Genomic DNA, 18,322 nt, shown 5'->3' on the forward strand with positions numbered 1-18,322 from the left:
GCCCTCACTTGGGACACTACTTCCAAATTATAAGGGTAGATTTTCAAAGGCAAAAAGGGCAGTTAAGCACCTGACCTCTCTTGAGCATCAATAGGAGTTGAGTGCCTGACCACCCTTTGTACCTTTGCAAATGTCCCCTTTGTTAAAAAATGACAGGGGACCAAAGATGATGCATATGTAACAGTAATCGTTCCATGTTCGTTTTCATCCTCTCACTTTGTCAGTCTTTGGTATGTTAAATATAATTTAAAATTGTAACATCCTTTGCCATAGCACATCCTTCTTGTCCATAAAATACCAATCTTGTTTGTATAAATAATGCAACACAAGGTAAGGGGATGCTTTGTGACTACAGGGGACGGAACCTTTCACTTCACTGGATCCAGTTTGGTCAAGACCAATGGAAAGCTTTTGTTGCTATTCAAGAGTTATTAGTGGCATCAGTAAGAATATTTCCACCTGTATCTACATCATGACTGTTAATGACAACAGCTAAGAAAAGAACTGAACTAGACATGGAGACTCAATTTACTCTTAACAGAGCAACATCTAAATACATTTAAAATCTCGGTTTAAGTGACTAGTTTAAGGTTAAATAGCAAATCTGTAGCAAAACCAGGAAGAAAATTTCTATCTCCTGAATCCAAGAGCGCCTGTGCTTGAACAAGTAGACACAGTTTCCTCCCATAAAACACAACTACCAGAATTTTAATTTATACTCTCCCATCTGTCTGTACCCATCTATTATACTTAGATTGTAAGCTTCTTGGGACAGGAACTGTTTTTTTGTTCTGTGATTGTACGGTGCATAGTACAGTGAACTCCAGGTCCATGCCTAAAGCTTCTAAGGGCTATGGTAATACAAATAATAATTGACCAAGTATGGCGAGGATTGAAAAATAAATATTTTAGCAAGGGTGAACATGTTAAAAGTGACATATTCACAATAAAATGAGTTTAATATTAATGAGAATATAAAGGTAAGTTCCACTCCAAAGTTTATTCTCAATATGGAAGAAAATATTACCAAAACATATATTCTCAGTTTATTTTGTACACCTCTAATAAAATGTCCCAGTACCTGGTATAAATGATATTACCAGCAGCTTCCCCTGCTGATTGATAAGAAGATTTTATAAAAATCTTCTTTCATGTTTGCCTGCAGAGTACAGATTGTCCCCCCACCCAAATTCTGAAGAGCCACAGTAGTTATTAGCATTCCACCCATACCACAATGCACCTCATTGGACAAGCCTGCCAAAACCCGGATCCATAGGACAAACACATGCCAGCAGTTTGTGGAATCCTTTCTGCAACGCTTGTCTTACAGCACACCTGTAAGGGTCTAACACTCCACACCATTTCACTATTCCACGTAATCTGGAACGAAGACTGAGGTGGCCTATAGAAGTACATGGTATTAACAACCTGGACTTTCCCAAAAGTTACAGGCCCATTTTTAGTTTTATGGAAGATTTATTCAGGAAAGTGTATTAAGCATTCTTTACTATCCTCCTTTTCTGGCATGGTGCGTTTTATACAAATTTTCTATTTTTTAAAAGACAAATGTTGAAATATTTGGTTTTTAGACTTTGTTAGTCATTGAAAATATTCCAAAATAGTAAACAAGAGAAAAAATTAAGCACGGTATGTGCAACATACAGAGCACAACAAATGCATCAATAAAAAGACAGGGAGAACAAGACATCAGTCAGGTGTAACACAGATTCATATCTGTGCCCTTAGAGAATCTGCAGGTTTTTTTTTTTTTTACTTCTTCAGTGGATCATTTACTTTCAACTTCAACATGAAGTCAAGCATTAACTAAAATAGACTGTCAGAAATGAAGAATCTAAAAACATAAAATTTAAAGTCTGCTTCGATAATTAAAAAACGTTCAAGTATATTTCAAGTGAAGAATAAAGAGCTGCCTCCAATTCTTCATGGGTGACCACATCCTCTTCATGTGTTGATAAGTATCCATTAGTTGTAACAATTAATGTTGGCAATACATTTTGTTACTTTGATTGCTTTAAAAACAATTTTTTACTTTTCAGGTCCACTAGAAAATTCAGCAGTTAAATGCCAATATCTCCACTTTTTAACGTCCTCTACCTGTTTTGAAAGAGAAAAGTGTACATTAAACAATTCATACCTTGAAGCAAATGTCTGAAGTGCACAAATACTGCACAAATTATTACACTGAGAAGCCAGCTATATGCCCCATTTTTGCTCAAGTTAGTTTTGGTCTTACACAGAAATACAGAAAACTGAATTTGGACTAGAGAATCTGTTGTGAAGATAAAACTAGTAGAAATTTGTGCTTCTTTACAAGACTGATGGCAGAAAAATTAAAGTGAATCAAGTATTCAATAACTGTTTTACATGTCCTGAAATTCTCTTTTAAAAACACCCTGAATTTAAACAGTACTCTTACCCCTGAAACCACGGCCACCACCTCCACCTCTTCCTCCTCTGAAACCTCCACCACCTCTTCCTCCTCTGAAGCCACCTGCAAAAAGGCAAGGAAATAAGTTTTCAGAAGTTAATTCGCAAGTCTGTTCTGTACTAAGAATGTAACAAGTTACTGCGCAAACATCCTCTGTATGAGAAAATTAAACAAAAATAACTGTTAAGACAAGCAAGGTTTAGTGTTAACCACAGTCCCCTTCTCCATGAGCCACCGCAACTCCTGTCCCAAAATACCAGAAGGCATTTCAAAATACCAGAAGGCATATCAAAAACAAAACGTATTTGGAATTTCTATACTAAGCCATTTTGGACATATAGAGAGCCAAAATATGCTAGTTTTTAAGTAAACAGGTAAAGTTTTCAAGACACCATAACTTTGAAAATGATGTTTCATATGAAACTTCTCAGAAATTATCTACCCTTGGAGGAGATGCAAAATAAAGTTGTAGAGCGAATTTTTCTTTTTGGGAAGTTAGGTGTTTGTGTGTACAGCTTCATGTCAGAGAAAAATCAGTCTTTTAAGCAGAGATCTACCTTTGACTTTATTTGTGGAGCAGCTACCACAATGAAGTTAAATGTAATAAGAGATAGAAGAGATCTAGTGGGTCATCCAAGCCCACACCCCAAAGCAGTTTACCATACACTATTTTTAAGTATTTTGTCCAACCTAGATTTTAAATGTGTTGTGAAATTGGGCTTTTGCCATTAACTTTGGGAGTATATTCCATCATCTAATAGATTTTACCACTGGAAAACTATCGCTGGTATTCACCAAGTTTTCTTTTTCGTAATCTCGTGCCTTTGTTTCTCCATTAAGTCATACTTCACGAGCTTTCACTATGGTCTCAAAGACATGTATTTCCTTAAAAATATACTAATGAAATGAGTGCTTGCTTGGCTGTATGTTTTAATAAAAAAAAATTGTCATAATTTTTTTTTTTTTTAAAATAGACACTTACCTCCACCTCTACCTCCTCCTCTTCCACGTCCTCCTCTACCACCTCCTCTTGGAGCACCTTTCTCACCCGGAGGCCTAGGCAAAAACCTTTGCAACGGCAATAGCTTTGCTGGGTCAATATAAAACTGCAGGAGAAAAGCACTGTTAGGCTTTAGGAACAGCATAACATGAGTGCAATATTTGCCACCTTCCTCCCTCTCTTCTATACATGCAGAATTTGGGCTTATTTTTTCTTTATGTCATCAGCATTTTTAAAGTCTTCTTTGCAAAGAGCAACATCAAACACCCAAAACTTTTAAAAATGTAGTTTGTGTCAAGATCATAAAATTATTTCTGTAACAAGATTAAGATTTGTGGTTAAAAGAATAGATTTTGCAAAAGGCACCAATTTTTTTTAAAAAGAGGTAGCTAAAAAAAGTGTATGTGAGAGCAGATAGTTAAATGGCTTATGAGAATTTTGTGTTCATTTACGTTTCCTATCAGTGTTAACAGAGAACTACTAACTAGAGAAATAAACAGATTAAAGATTTTTGGTTAGAGCGTCATGTAAAAAAGAGAGTAAGTTCCTTATGAGATTAAATGTATATTAAACCAATGCACAACACAAAAATAGTTGTTTACTGCATAAGGTCCCAATTAAACATGCACTCTAGTGTTTTTCACTTCAATTATGAATGTATTTTTAGATTATGTGGTGATAGGAAATTCAGATTATATAAAAGTTTATTTGGAAATTCTTCATAAGGTTATATTTTCTTCTCTCATTGAATATATCAGAATAATTTTATGCAATTAAGATACCCACCTTTTGTAATTTTTTAAAGGAAGAGGCCTTCATGTTCTCTGACAGTTTAACTGAAAAATACTGTTAGTTTGTTTAAGGAACATAAAAGGTAACTTAACTGCATTTATAATTCTCTGTATAAATGGACAGATGTTGGTATTCTAAAAATGAGGTTATCAATTTAAATCACAGCCGGTGATTTTTTTCTTTACTGTTACACTCATGATTACTATAAGTGAAAGATTAGAGACATATTTCTATTCTTTTCAGTTTACTTTGTGCATTTGACAGCATTTTATGGACATGGTTAAATCTTAATACAGAAGGAAGAAACTCAGAAACACACCAATAGGGGGAAGGCTAAATGGTAATAGTAAAATGTTGTTGCATAACCACACGTTTGGCAGGGGAAGAGACTAGATTTCAATATCTCTGGCATCTTGACAAAGACTGAAAAAGTAATGAGCTGCAGATTCTAGGTGGTTCATTTTTTACTTGGGAATGTATATTCTACTAGGAGAAAACAGTTCCTGAAATTCAAGTACAATCCTGATGCAAATAGTAAGTCAGTGAGTTAATACATTAAGGCCAATATTCTGAAAACAGAGTGCCAAAAATTAGACACTAAATAGGGACTTATAAACAGGGCCGCCAAGAGCGGGTTCGGGCCCCGGTGAAAAAAATTTTTCATGTCCCCCAGCAAGGGTGGACCGGCTAAACAGGGCCGACCAGAGGGGGGAAAAGCCGGGGAAGCCGGGCCCCCTTCCGGACCCCGGTAATTTGTACCGGCTTACTCCCCCTGTCGTCGGCCCTGCGTATAAATTTAAGTATCCTGATTTTCAAATATACTGAACACTCCAGTTCCCAATAAAGTCACTAAGAACTGTTAGGAGGTCTGCATGTTTGAAAAACCAGGACACTCAGCTAGGTACCTAAATATGGACTTAGTAGCCTAACTTTTACCATCTATGGTAAGTGAGAAAAAAGGAGGGAGAAAATTTAGCAGTAAAACTAAAAACGACACAAATCTATTAAACTTACTTTGTAGGTTTCTGCTTGTCTTCAAACCCCCCTTTAAACTCATTACAAATATCATCAACAGTAAAGTGAAAAAAGCAGCAAAACAAAGTCATAACCCACCCACAATCCAGAGTCACCACCATTTGGAATACCACATTAATGTCTAAAATGTATGCTTGCGTAGCTTATTGAACACAGTATTTTCACCTATACATAGGTTAGTATTTGTTTAATACACTTTGCATTAATGAACAAATTAATGTATTGTTAATAATCTTTAAGGATTAAACATCCAATGAGCCTTTACACCCAGCCTATAAAGTAAGTAAATACCACCTTTATAAAAAAAGATATGGGGAAAATGAGAAATGAAAGTCAACCAACTTGTCCAAGGTCACACATGGTGGAAAAAAATCCTGACTTCCAAAACGCAAACTTAATCCTCAACACCACCAGTGTTTCAAGTTCAGATATTCCAGTACTGAGTGCTGCTGGCAGTTTTTTGTGGGGTGAGATGGAAATGGAATTGGTTGAGTTTTTTTAAGCACTGATAATTAGGGTGATTCAATCCTATTACCAATACCCAGCACAGGGGACTCCACTTACAGATGTGAACTATACAAACAAAATATATTTGCAAAAACCCCACTGCCTGCCTATCTTGTTCTATCACTACAGTCATAAAGTTAGTCTGTTTTAAGATATTATAGATTATCTGCTGCCCACGTGGATCCACCATCTCTGCTCCTCCTGCAGTGTGCCCTTCAGTAGATCCATACACAAGTTTTCACAGAAAGTTGAGATGACCCAGACTTATAAACAGTAGCAAAGTTTTATAAATGGAAAATGCCATCCTTGTGGTTCATAGCAAAAGGAAAAACACTAATAGTAATGTAAGGACCCTCCAAAACCAATATCTACTCCTGAGTGCATTCTGCATTAAAAAAAAAAAAAATTCTGCGCACCATATTTTAAAATTCTGCATGTTTGAATTGTCAATAAATAAATGCAGAAGCTCCAACATGGCAGTGGGGAGCACAGGCCACTGGCTGCACGAAGGTGGAAGATCACCCTGCAGCCTCCTCCCCCCACACACATACACCCCGACACAGACTCAGCGGTGAGGCTGCACCCGACCCTGACTCAGCACAAGGCCTGGGCCTGCCCCAGAAACACCTTGGGTCCCTGCCCCTCTGCACCGGGTCCACCACGTGTGGGACAGGTAGGCTCAACTAGGCAGGATCCAAGTGTGAAGGGGCTCGGTGTGTGGGGGGCAGTGAGGGGGGGATCCAGGTGTGGGGTGAGAGGATTCTGTGTGGGACAATCTGGGTGCAGGCAGCTAAGTGGGGGGTCTAGGTGTGGGGGGATCTGGATGCACAGAGGCTCATTGGGGACGTTCCAGGTGCAGGGGCAATGGGACTCTGCAGGGGCTTCCAGGTAAAGGTTGCTGGGACTCAGTGGAGGGGTCTGGGTGTGGGGGTCTTAGCGGGGGCAGAGGGGCTTGGTGGAGTGGGGGGTCTGGATGCAGCTAGTTGGTGGTCAGTGGTGTGGGGGCCCGGATGTGGGGGCCCAGGTTGGTGCAGGGGGTGGGGAATCAGGGTGGGGGTTTGAGTGAAGGGATGCCAGTGGGGGGTGATCTGGGTGCAGGAATGCGGGTCCGGAGGTCTGGGTGGAGAGGGGCTCCAGATGCAGTTGTTGAGGTTCAGTGGGGTGAGGTTCGGGTATGGAGGGCTAGGGGGGTTCCGGCATACCGGGTAAGGCTTGGCAGGGTGTCTGGGTATGGGAAGTCCAGATGCACAGGGGTTGGGTGGATGGGGGAGCAGCTCCCCATATAGCGACCCCTCCCCCACAGCTAAGGAGTGATGTGGGCAGGAAGCAGGGGAGGATGCTGAGCTTCTTGAGGCTGGCGGAGGTTTCTGGGGGTGGGTCTGACACAGCCCCAGCCACTCCTTGCAGGGGAAGAGGAAGTCCTGTCCTCTCCTGCCTCCAGCCCAGCCGGGACTAGCAGCTGATCCCAGCTCAGGATAAGAGCCGCTGGCTGGGGTGTCCCCAGCCCCGCGGTGATTTACCTCTCTGCCAGCTGCTCTGGGTGCCCGAAACATTGTATCTGCGCTGCTAGGGAGTGGTGCATGACTGCTCAGGAAGTCATTTTTCAGCGGGGAAGCAAAGCAATCCGCGGGGGACATGAATTCTGCGCACACGCAGTGGCGCACAATTCCCCCAGGACAAAATAACTATCTATTTATAGTGCTTATATTAGGCACAAGTCAAGAAAAAAGAATTCAGTCTTCCAATGTCTAAAACAAAGAGGCTAAGGGCTTCTTTAACAGAAAGTTATATCAATACAACTTAAGGAGTGAATTTAAAACAATATAATTATGGTGGTAAAACTCCTCTTGTAGAAACACTTACCCCAATATAAGAGTTCCTTTTTTTTTTTTTTTTTTTTTAAGTTTAGCTTACGTCACTTTGGAAGGAGTTTAAGGTAAACCAAAAAAAAAGCCACCACTGTACCAAAATAAGTGTCCACACTATATTGGCATATCAGTTTGACTAGTAAACATTCTCGTGTACACATGCCCTATGCTATTTTGAAATTGCAGAGCAACTCTCTTCAGTTACTGGCTGTACCACAAATATCCAGAACAATCAACTTTTGAAGGATACAAAGTCTCTTAGCTGTCCAAATATTTCATCCACTTTGCCAATCTGCTCTTTATTATCCAAGTAAACTGGTGCATTGAAATAAGGCACTCTGTTTTCTTCCGTCGTGCATTTACAAACAATGTCATCTTCACAAGGATGCATGAACTCTCCCAATACTGTAGTAAGGGAAAAAAGATGTACTGAAAACTGGAACATTCATTCCAAACGAAAATGAGTACAATCTCCCGAGATAACTTACTAACTACACTTTCAGGAGGTCCTTGGTCATATCCTCTGTTGAAGCCTCCGCGTCCACCCCCTCCACGCCCAAAGCCACCTCGTCCACCTCGATTGAAGCCACCTCCTCCACCTCGATTAAAGCCACCTCCTCCACCTCGATTGAAGCCACCTCCGCCACCACGATTGAAGCCACCTCTGCCTCCTCCGCCACCTCCTCTGCCGCCTCCTCTGCCTCGAAAAGACATTTTCTACCTGCTAAATGGGAAAAAGTCAGTCAATTAAAAAGAAAAGGTCAAGGGCACTTCATGACTTACTAAATTTCCAAGTTAGTTAAGACCCCAGAGTACCATACAACTTTGTTTGCCGATTTAACACGTATTGATTTGGCTCTTAACTGAAATATACATTCATTGATCGACTCAAGATTCCATCTAAAATTAAAGCTACCACAAAATCCATTCATAGAAGCAGAAGGGAAGGATTTTAGACTGGAACTTTTTAAACACACAGTGCTGTATGACAAACTTCTCCCTCTTCTTTTTCTATGACTGGACACTGCAACAGATTTCAGCTATGACACAAATTAATGATTGCCACAAAACAAGCACAATTTAGCATACATTTGCATTTTTTATCCCGAACGTCCCCAAAATGAATCTTATTTACTCCCAGTATTGTTGCAGGCTAAGTAAGAGTACACAGAGACCAAATATTTCATCCACCTTGTCAATCTAGGTAAAATCCTAGTGGAGATGAGACAGTTTGTAGTTTTCATCTGAGTAGGCAGGACGAATTAGGATATGTCTACACTGCAATAAAAGACATGCAGCAGCAAGTTTCAGAGCCCGGGTCCACTAACTCAGGCTTGGGCTGCAGGACTAAAACTAGCAGTGTGGACATTTGGGCTGTGAGGTCTCAGAACTGGGCTTCAGCCCAAGCATCTATGCTGCTATTTTTAGCCCCACACAATGAGCCCAGGTCAGTTGACCCAGGCTCTGAAACTTGCTGCCACAGGTCTTTTATTGCAGTGAAGACTTACCTTTAGGGTACATGTACAATAAAACACCTGCGGCTGGCCCGAGTCAGCTGATTCGGGCTTGTGGGACTATAAAACTGTAGTGTAGACATTTGAGCTCAGGCTGGAGCCCAGGCTCTGAAGCCCGTTGCTGCAGGGGTTTTACTTTAGTGTAGCTGTACCCTTAGGGTAAGTCTACACTGCTATTAGACACCCACAGCTGGCCCGTGCCAGCTGACTTGGGCTCATGGGGATCGAGCTAAGGGACTGTTTAATTGCAGTGGAGGTGTTTGGAGCTCTGAGACCCTCCCACCTCACAGGGTCCTAGAGCCCAGACTCCAGCTCAAGCCTGAATGTCCACACCATACTTAAACAGCCCCACAAGGGCCACTGACAGGTTTTTAACTGCAGTATAGACATACCCTTAGAAGGCTCAGAGATAGCGGGAGCCTAGGGTTTAACTTGACATGCTAACTCAGGGGAAAACTACAAACTGCCTCGTCTGTACTAAGATTATAGCACAAGTTAGCTGAGAGGAGCTGAGACATCTTTCCCTGGCACAGACACAGCCCGATGTGACTTCAGCATATTCCACACTGCAGGCTACTCACATCAACCTGAGACCCACTGGGCTAAGGCATTATTAGTAACATAGACGATGGGTTTTACTCAGAACCCATTGGAGGTCCTCAGCAGGAATATTTTTGCCCCCTCCAATACTAAAACAGACAAGATATTATAATAAAAATAAAAATTGCGTAAGGCCCCTTGAGGTGCTCAGGGCCTTAAGCAATTGCTTCGTCTGCTTATGCCTAGCGCGGGTTCTGTTTACTGATCAACACATCTCTTTGTCAGATGCATACGGGACCCGGCCTACACCGCCAGCTTAGGCACGAGGCACAGCAGCACCTGGCCAAACACGGGGCCTGGCCCCAAGACTGCTGGGTTCTCTCCCTGGCTCTCCCCAACACCGGGCCAGCAATGGGGGAGCAGGGATCTGCAGCCACACCCCGCAGCAGGTAGAGAGAGAAGGCGAGCAGTTCGCACGTGGCAGCCACCTCATAAGCATAAGCCTGGCGACGGGCCCCCCACAGCAGCACCAGGGGAAGGTGAATGGTCTCGGGGAGGGTTAATGGCAGGCAGCACCCTCAGACATGGGGCATGGGCCGAGGTGCGATGGGACCCAGCCCAGAGATCGGGGGAAGGGGGGGGGGCTCTGAGGTGCGATGGGACCCAGCCCAGAGACGGGGGAAGGGGGGGGGCTCTGAGGTGCGATGGGACCCAGCCCAGAGATCGGGGGAAGGGGGGGGGGGGGGCTCTGAGGTGCGATGGGACCCAGCCCAGAGACGGGGGAGTCAGTATTTAGTTCTAAAGAGACCGTTAACACCGTTACTCAAAGGGCCGGAAGCTTCGATCCTCCGACCCCCGAGCAACGCAGCCAACTAGGAGAAAATAGCGGCAGCCCCCAGTGCGAGCACCCCTCACTCACCCACCACAAGCACCCCACGTGGCTCCTTACACAGGCCCGGCCGGCCGGCCGCTACCGATGTCGTCAACAAACCGCGCCCGCGCAAGGGCGCGCGCCTCGAGTCACCAGCCAATCCCAGATGCGGGCAGAGGAATCTGCCGTAAAGTAAAGGCCGTTTTTCACCAACGCGGATTTGCTTTTGCGTCAGTTAACACGTTCACGACAGTTTGGGAGCCGCGGCAAGCGCCGCCCGGAGCGCCGGCGCAGTACTCCGGAAACGGGGGCCGGCGGAGAGCTTGCTGCGGCGACCAATGAAAGAAAGCCTCCCTCCTTCCCGTCCCCGCCCCCTCTGTGAGTGGCGCCCAGAGGAAGAATCTCTTCCTGAGTGGTGACACGGGGGCGGGAAGAGTAAGGAGGCGCATGCGCAGGAGTGTGGCGTTGGCGTTTCCTTCTTCCCTAACTAATCCTAACACAGCGGTCCCCCTCCCCCCGTACGCGTTCTCAGGCCGCTGCATGCCCCGCTCAGCGCGTGCTGCCAGCAGGCCAGGCTCCCTGAGCGGGCAGGAGCTGCGCACGGGGGGTGTGGGGCGCATTCAGGTGTCGCTGCTGTGCTGTGACTTGGCACTGTGCCCTGCTCTAGACTGATGGGGGGGCGCATGCAGAGGAGGGGGCCGTGGCTAGCCTGCCAGATTTGCCACGAATCAATGAACAGGCCCGGCCCAGCGGCCCAGCCAATGGGTGGTTTAACGCCACACTTCAAGGCTTTTGACACAACCCCACTTGACACTACATTAGCAAACTCGGGAGACTAGAGGGAGTCACTGTTAGGTGGCAAGTATCAGAGGGGTAGCCGTGTTAGTCTGAATCTGTAAAAAGCAACAGAGGGTCCTGTGGCACCTTTAAGACTAACAGAAGTATTGGGAGCATAAGCTTTCGTGGGTAAGAACCTCACTTCTTCACTTGCATGTGAAGAAGTGAGGTTCTTACCCACGAAAGCTTATGCTCCCAATACTTCTGTTAGTCTTAAAGGTGCCACAGGACCCTCTGTTACTGTTAGGTGGGTGCACAACTGTACTGAGTGGTTCACTTGCAGACTGGGTGGCTGCATCTACTGGGGTACCTCAGTGCGCTGTCCTGGCTGGGGCTGATACTATTCGGTTTCCGTAGCGACTTGGATGATGGCATGAAGAGCATGCTTCTAGAAGTTGTGGATGACACCAAGCTGGGAGGAGGAGTAGGGAGGACACTGTTAGAATTTGGAATGATCTTGATAAATTGGAGAATTGGTCTGAAATCAGTATGATGAAATTCAGTAAAGTCAAGTTTAAAGTGCTAAAAAAAAGGGGGGGAAACAAATGCACAGCTGCAAACTGGGGAATAACTGCCAGCCACCAGTACTGCAGAAAAGGATCTGGGATTATAGTGAATCACAAACTAAGCACTAGTCTACACTACAAATTTATGTCAGTAAAACTACATTGCTAAGGTATGTGGAAAATCCATACCCCTGAGCAACACATAACTAGGGTTGCTAACCCTCCCGGAATTGGGCTCCATCTCTACTGAAGCCAATCTAGAAGATTTTAGGCTGCTCAAAATCTGGAGGCACAGTGGGGCTAAGGCAGGCTCCCTACCTGCCCTAGCTCCACGTCGCTTCCAGAAGTGGCCAACATATCCAGCAATGGCGCGCCCAGGGGGTGGGGCTGGATTACCCAATAGGCAGACTAAGCATGTGCTTAGGACACCAGCAAAGCAGGGGGCACCCAAAAAAATGAGATATTTTTTTTTAATGAGATTTGATATTTCAAAAAAAGCATAAAAGTAGTCATGGGAAAAATCAGAATTTTGTTAGACTTCCTTACACTCCACTATACAGTCTTCCCCCGTTTTTCTGTTCTCTTTTTATTACTTATCCCCACCTAAACCAGGGGGGCGTCCTACTAACGTAGATCGAAATAATGCGAGGAAATCAGATCCTGTCATGTATTGCAATAAATTTATGTTTTATTATTGATATATTTTTCTGAGTTATATGTACTTGATTCGTTTTTTCCCCTTTCATATAGATATAGATATATATACATAAAAATAGTGTACGTTGTGTAATTTGTTTTTTTTTTTAAGTTCAGATAACTGAGATAAGGCGCAGGATGAAACGTAACCAACTGAGTGGAGCACAGAAATGTAAACTGGCGGAAGAAAAGAAACAAAAAACTAGTGAAATTTCCCCAAATCTTCCAAAGCGGACATCATTTTTCAAAGCAAATCCATCAGAAGCAACATCTTCTCTCAGTAGCACAGACATCGTTCCAAAACCTGTAGGTGTTTCAGAGACTGACCCTTCTTCTATTGGTGAAACAAACATCATTCCAGAGCATGTGGATATGTCAGAGACTGTAACTGATCATCCTACTCCTGGTGGTAAAACAGACATTATTCTAGAAGGTGTGGATGTGTCAGAGACTGAACCTGCTCATGCTGTAAATAATAGGAGAAAAGATCCTGGTATGTGGGTTGATTTCAGTACCGATGATGTAGCTTACTGGATAGATCGTGGAACTAATGACTGTCAACACCACACTGGGCCATTTGAGAAATCACGTCGGACTTTTACCAATGGCAAACAAACAAGATATTGTCCACAAAATATATTTTTTGGCATGAAAGCGAATGGTGAGAAATACACTCGAGAATGGCTACTGTATTCACCATCAACAGGGTCTGTGTACTGTTTTGTTTGCAAACTTTTTGCATATAAACCTTCAACATCCCAGTTTGCTGCAGATGGATTTTGTGACTGACAGAATACTGTTTTAGTTGAACAACATGAAAATAGCACTACTCACAGAGATTCAATGTTGACATATTTAAATCGAAGACAGGGCTTTGGATTGACACAAAAATTGGAAGAACAAATTAAAGGGGAGCGTGAATACTGGCAAAATGTCTTGCAGCATGTTATAGCTGTTATTCAAACATTAGCTGAACGTGTTCTGCCTTTCCGGGGATCAAATGACACATTTGGATCATTGCAGAATGGAAATTTCTTGGGATTGTTGGAGCTTGTGGCTCTGACCCATTTTTAGCAGGCCATATCTCAAAATATGGGAATTCTGGCAAAGGTAACCCATCATACTTATCCAAGACAATATGTGATGAATTCATTGGTCTAATGAGTGACAAAGTTCGTTCAGCTATTGTGGATGAAATAAATACTGCTGGGTACTTCAGTTTATCTGTCGACTCTACACCTGATCTTTCACATATTGATCAATTGAGTATTGTACTAAGATATTTGTCTCCCACAGATGGAAAACCCCAGTTGAACGATTTATAACATTCCTCAATTTGAAAAGCCACACTGGTGAAGAAATGGCAAATCAAGTACTGCATTATCTGTGCCAAGTTTGCAAAACAGATTTCTCAAAGTGCAGAAGTAAATCTTATGACAACGCTGCCAACATGTTAGGGCGTTATCAAGGAATGCAGAAGAAGCTTTTAGAACAGAACAAATATGCCATATTCATACCATGAGCTGCACACTCTCTCAATCTTGTTGGCCGCAGTGCTTTTGATTGTTGTCCGGGGGCAGTCAGGTTTTTCTCAACAGTCCAGTTACTTTATACATTTTTCTCTGCCTCAACACACCGATGGGCAGTTCTTAAAACATATTTGGGCAATGATCGTATGTTGAAATCTCTTTCTAATACTCGCTGGGAGGAACATACAGTGGCAACAAGTGCAATTCTGGAGTCCTACTCAAAGATTGTGGATGCATTAGAAAGTATAGCTGAAGACCAATCACAAAGGGGAGAAACTATACAAGAGGCAGAAAACATTGCAAACAAGATGCAAGAACTAGAGTTTGTATTCATGTTGACCATGTGGAATGAAATTTTACAACACTTTTACCACACAAGTCAAGCTCTCCAAGAAAAAGAATTGGATTTGAAAACATGTGCAGACCTCTGTCAATCATTAGTAGACCACTTACACACTTTGAGGAATGATTTCAAAAGATTTGAAGACATATCAAAAGATATCTTGCCTGATACTAACTACAAAGAAGCCCAGTCCCGCAAGCGAATCAGGAAAAAACAAGCAAATGAGAGCAGTGCAACAGAAACAGCATTGAATCCTAGAAACAAATTTCGCGTGTCTACTTACTACGCTATAATTGATACACTTGAAGCTCATATGAAGAGGAGAGGTGAAGTGTATAAAGAAGTATCAAGTAGATTTTCTTTTCTAAACGATATGGACTTATCTGATGAACAATATTCACAAGGTTCCCAAAAGCTAGTTGACTCATACCCTGTTGACTTGAACATGAATCTCTGGAGAAGTACGGCAGTTCCACTGTTATATGCGCGCAAAGTTTAATGAAACAGGAAAAATGAAATTCAGTCACATTGATCTTCATGATACAATATTGAAAGACGGAATACAATGTGTATTTCCAAATGTAGATATCGCACTATGTATTTTTCTAACATTGATGATTACTAACTGCTCCACAGAATGCTCTTTTTCTCAGCTGAAAAGAATAAAAAACCCTCAGAGAACAACAATGTGTCAGGACAGACTTGATTCACTTTCCCTATTTTGTATGGAAGCAGACATGCTTCGTCGAGTCAGCTTCGATGAACTTATCCAGAATTTTGCAATCAGAAAATCTAGAAAGAAACTATTTTAATTTCAGCATGCATGTAAATTTTGTGTCATTTCGAAAAATAAAATTTTATTTTACGGTATAGTATTGTTTTTATTTTGAATTACATGGGGGGGCACCATAATCTTTTCAGTGCTTAGGACCTCTAAAGGTCTTAATCCGGCCCTGCCAGGGGGTCTCTGTCCCGAGCGTCAACTCCACAGCTCCCGTTGGCCGGGAACGGGAACAGCCAATGGGACCTGCAGGGGCGGTGCCTGCAGCCAGGGGCTGGCTGCCCCTGGGCCTGGAAGCCACTGCCGGACATGCCGCCGCTTCCAGGAGACACCCAAAGTAAGCACTGCCTGGCCGGAACCTGCACCCCAAGCCTCCTCCCGTACCCCAAACCCTTGCCCCAGCTCCCTCCCACACCCAAACTCCCTCCCAGAGCCCGAACCCCATCCCGCACCCCAACCACCTGCCTCAGCCCTGAGCCCCCTTCTGCACCCAACCCCCTGCCCCAGACTCAGCCTGGAACCCCCACACACACTCCAAACCCCTTGGCCCCAGCCCAGAGCCCGCACCCCCTCCTGCACCCCAACCCCCACCCCAGCCCAGTGAAAGTGAGTGAGGGTGGAGGAGAGTGAGCGACGGAGGGAGGGGGCCTGTAGTGAATCGGAGGCGGGGCCTCAGAGAAGGGGCAGGGGTTGGGGCAAGGGTGTTTGGGTTTGTGCAATTAGACAGTTGGCAACCCTACACATAACACCCACCTAACTCCTGGTGTAGATAGCGCTGTGTCGACGGGAGGGCTTCTCCCATCAACATAGCTTCTGACTCTCGGGGAGGTGGAGAGCCTACACCAGAGGTGGGCAAACTACAGCCCACAGGCCACATCTGGACCTCGGGACTCTCCTGCCTGGCCCCTGAGCTCCTGGCCCAGGAGGCTAGCCCCCAGCCCCTCCCCTGCTGTTCCCCCTCCCTGCAGCCTCAGCTCATTGCGCCACTGGCGCAATGTTCTGGGCAGCAGGGCTGCGAGCTCTTGCCGGGCCTGACCCGGTGCTCTGTGCTGCACAGTGGCGTGGCTGACTTCAGCCGGGCAGCACGGCTGCCTGCCCTGGTGCTCTGTGCGGTGCAGCTGTAGCGCTGCCAGCCACCAGTGCTCCAGGCAGTGCGGTAAGGGGGCAGGGATCAGGGGGTTGAATAGAGGGCAGGGGAGTTCGGGGTGGTGGTCAGGGGGTGAGGGTGTGGCTAGGGGTCGGGGCGGTCAGAAGGCGGGGAACAGGGGGGTTGAATGGGGGCAGGGGTCCCAGGGGGGCAGTCAGGAATGAGAGGAGGGATTGAATGGGGCGGCGTGGGGCAGTCAGGGGCAGGGTTCCGGGGGCGGTCAGGGGACAGGGAGGGATGGATGGGGCAGGGGCTACAGGGGGGCCGTCAGGGGACAGGTAACAGGGGGGATTGGATGGGGCAGGAGTCCCGGGGGGGGCCATCAGGGGGCAAGAAGCGAGGGGGGGGGTCACGCCTGGCTGTTTGGGGAGGCACAGCCTCCCCTAACCGGCCCTCCATACAATTTCGGAAACCCGATGTGGCCCATAGGGCAAAAAGTTTGCCCGCCCCGGCCTACACCGATGGGAGGAGGTCTCCTGTCAGTATAGATAGCATCTTCACTAAGCGCTACAGCAGCACAGCTGCAGTGCTGTAAGGGTAGACAAGTCCTGAATATGAGACAACAGTGTGATGCTGTTGCAAATGAGGCTAATTTTCATTCTGGGGTGTATTAATAGGAGTATCGTTTGTTAGACACAGGAGATAATTGTCCCGTCATTACTAGGCAGTGGCGAGGCCTCAAATGGACTCCTGTGACCAGTTTTGAGCACCACACTTTTAGAAAGGTGACACTGGAAAGAGTCCAGAGCAACAGAAATGATAAGAGGTTTAGAAAACATGACCTATGAGAAAAGGTTGAAAGAATTGAGCATTCTTAGTCTAGATAAGAGAAGGCTGAAGGGGACGTCATAACATACATCTGTAAAAGGTTGTTTTAAAGAAAACAGTGATCAATTGTTCTCCATGTTTGCCAAGGGTTGGACAAAAAGTAATTGGCTTAGTTTGCAGCCAGGGAGGTTCAGGTAGATATTAGGAAAAACTTTCTAAATATAAGTATAAGCAGTGGAACAAGTTACCTGGGGAGGTTTTAAGAACAGGTCAGACAGACACCTGACAGAGTTGGTCTAGGTAGACTCAATCATGCCTCAGCCTGGGGAATGGACTAAATGACCTCTTGAAGTCCCATCAAGCCCTGCCTTTCTATAATTCTAGCACCCTTAAAAAGAAATCTAATTAATCTCAAATAATCATATCAACCCAGTAGTTTGAGGTCCCACTTTTCTGCCCTGACCCTGCCTCCCGATATTTGTTGTTGTACAATCACATTTTCCTGATTTTAAAAACATGTTCCCCTGTTGCTGTTTGAAAGAACCTTACAAGTAGCAAGGGAATCTGTATAAAGGCCCTGATCCTGCAATATATGCCAGCACTATCACACTGAAGTCCCTTTCAACTGTGAAATTCTAGAGACATCTAAGATTTGGGGGGGGTTCAGCCACAGCTAATGACAACAGCTGTTGTACAATATTTTGTTTCATCCTGGTTTAAATTTGAATAAAGTTTGGGCTGCATTTGTATGATTAAAGAAAAAAGTCAAATCAGAGCCATAACATCCCCTGACAAACGTGTATGATAGAGCCCACACCCTTCTCCAGTCTCTGCCAGAACTTTTGCCAATATTTTGATATCACTGTTAATAAGTGATATTGGCCTGTCATTGGAACACAGCGTGGCATATCTTCTTCGTTTAGTAATAACCAATAATAGAGCTTCCCTTGTGTGTAGGGAAAGGTGGTCTCCAGAAGTGACTAATTAAACAGTTCAAGCATCTTGATGGTGGGAGTTCAAGGAAGTGTCTATAGAACTTGTCAGAGAAACCATCCAGATGGGGGCTTTCCCTACTTTCATTTTCTTAATTTCCTCAATTAACTTGACCTCCATTAGGGGAGCATTAAGTTTTCCACAGT

At 44.5% G+C, this 18,322-nt stretch overlaps 1 protein-coding gene across 1 annotated transcript; it reads right to left on the bottom strand.

Moving 5' to 3' along the window:
- Nucleotides 1–995: 995 nt before the first annotated feature.
- On the bottom strand, nucleotides 996–10,686 carry GAR1 (GAR1 ribonucleoprotein). Its single transcript, XM_065404886.1, has 7 exons — nucleotides 10,625–10,686; nucleotides 8,140–8,375; nucleotides 7,902–8,056; nucleotides 4,236–4,295; nucleotides 3,432–3,555; nucleotides 2,438–2,512; nucleotides 996–2,115 (listed from the first exon to the last, which is right to left on the bottom strand). Exons 2-7 carry the CDS (start codon nucleotides 8,363–8,365, stop codon nucleotides 2,102–2,104), a joined length of 654 nt encoding a protein of 217 aa, XP_065260958.1. The 5' UTR covers nucleotides 8,366–8,375; nucleotides 10,625–10,686; the 3' UTR covers nucleotides 996–2,101.
- Between the last annotated feature and the right edge of the window lie 7,636 nt (nucleotides 10,687–18,322).

This window comes from Emys orbicularis, chromosome 5, assembly GCF_028017835.1.
Source record: "Emys orbicularis isolate rEmyOrb1 chromosome 5, rEmyOrb1.hap1, whole genome shotgun sequence".
Classification (NCBI taxonomy): Eukaryota; Metazoa; Chordata; order Testudines; family Emydidae; genus Emys; species Emys orbicularis.

What these genes read in the sequence shown, in the direction of transcription:
- GAR1 (XM_065404886.1), bottom strand. Translation starts at nt 8,365, where the DNA reads ATGTCTTTTCGAGGCAGAGGAGGCGGCAGAGGAGGTGGCGGAGGAGGC. An exon ending in TTGGACAGCTAAGAGACTTT is followed by an intron (nt 4,296 to 7,901) that starts GTATCCTTCAAA and finishes ACAAACTAACAG; the next exon opens with TATTTTTCAGTTAAACTGTC. An exon ending in AGGAGGAGGTAGAGGTGGAG is followed by an intron (nt 2,513 to 3,431) that starts GTAAGTGTCTAT and finishes GCCTTTTTGCAG; the next exon opens with GTGGCTTCAGAGGAGGAAGA.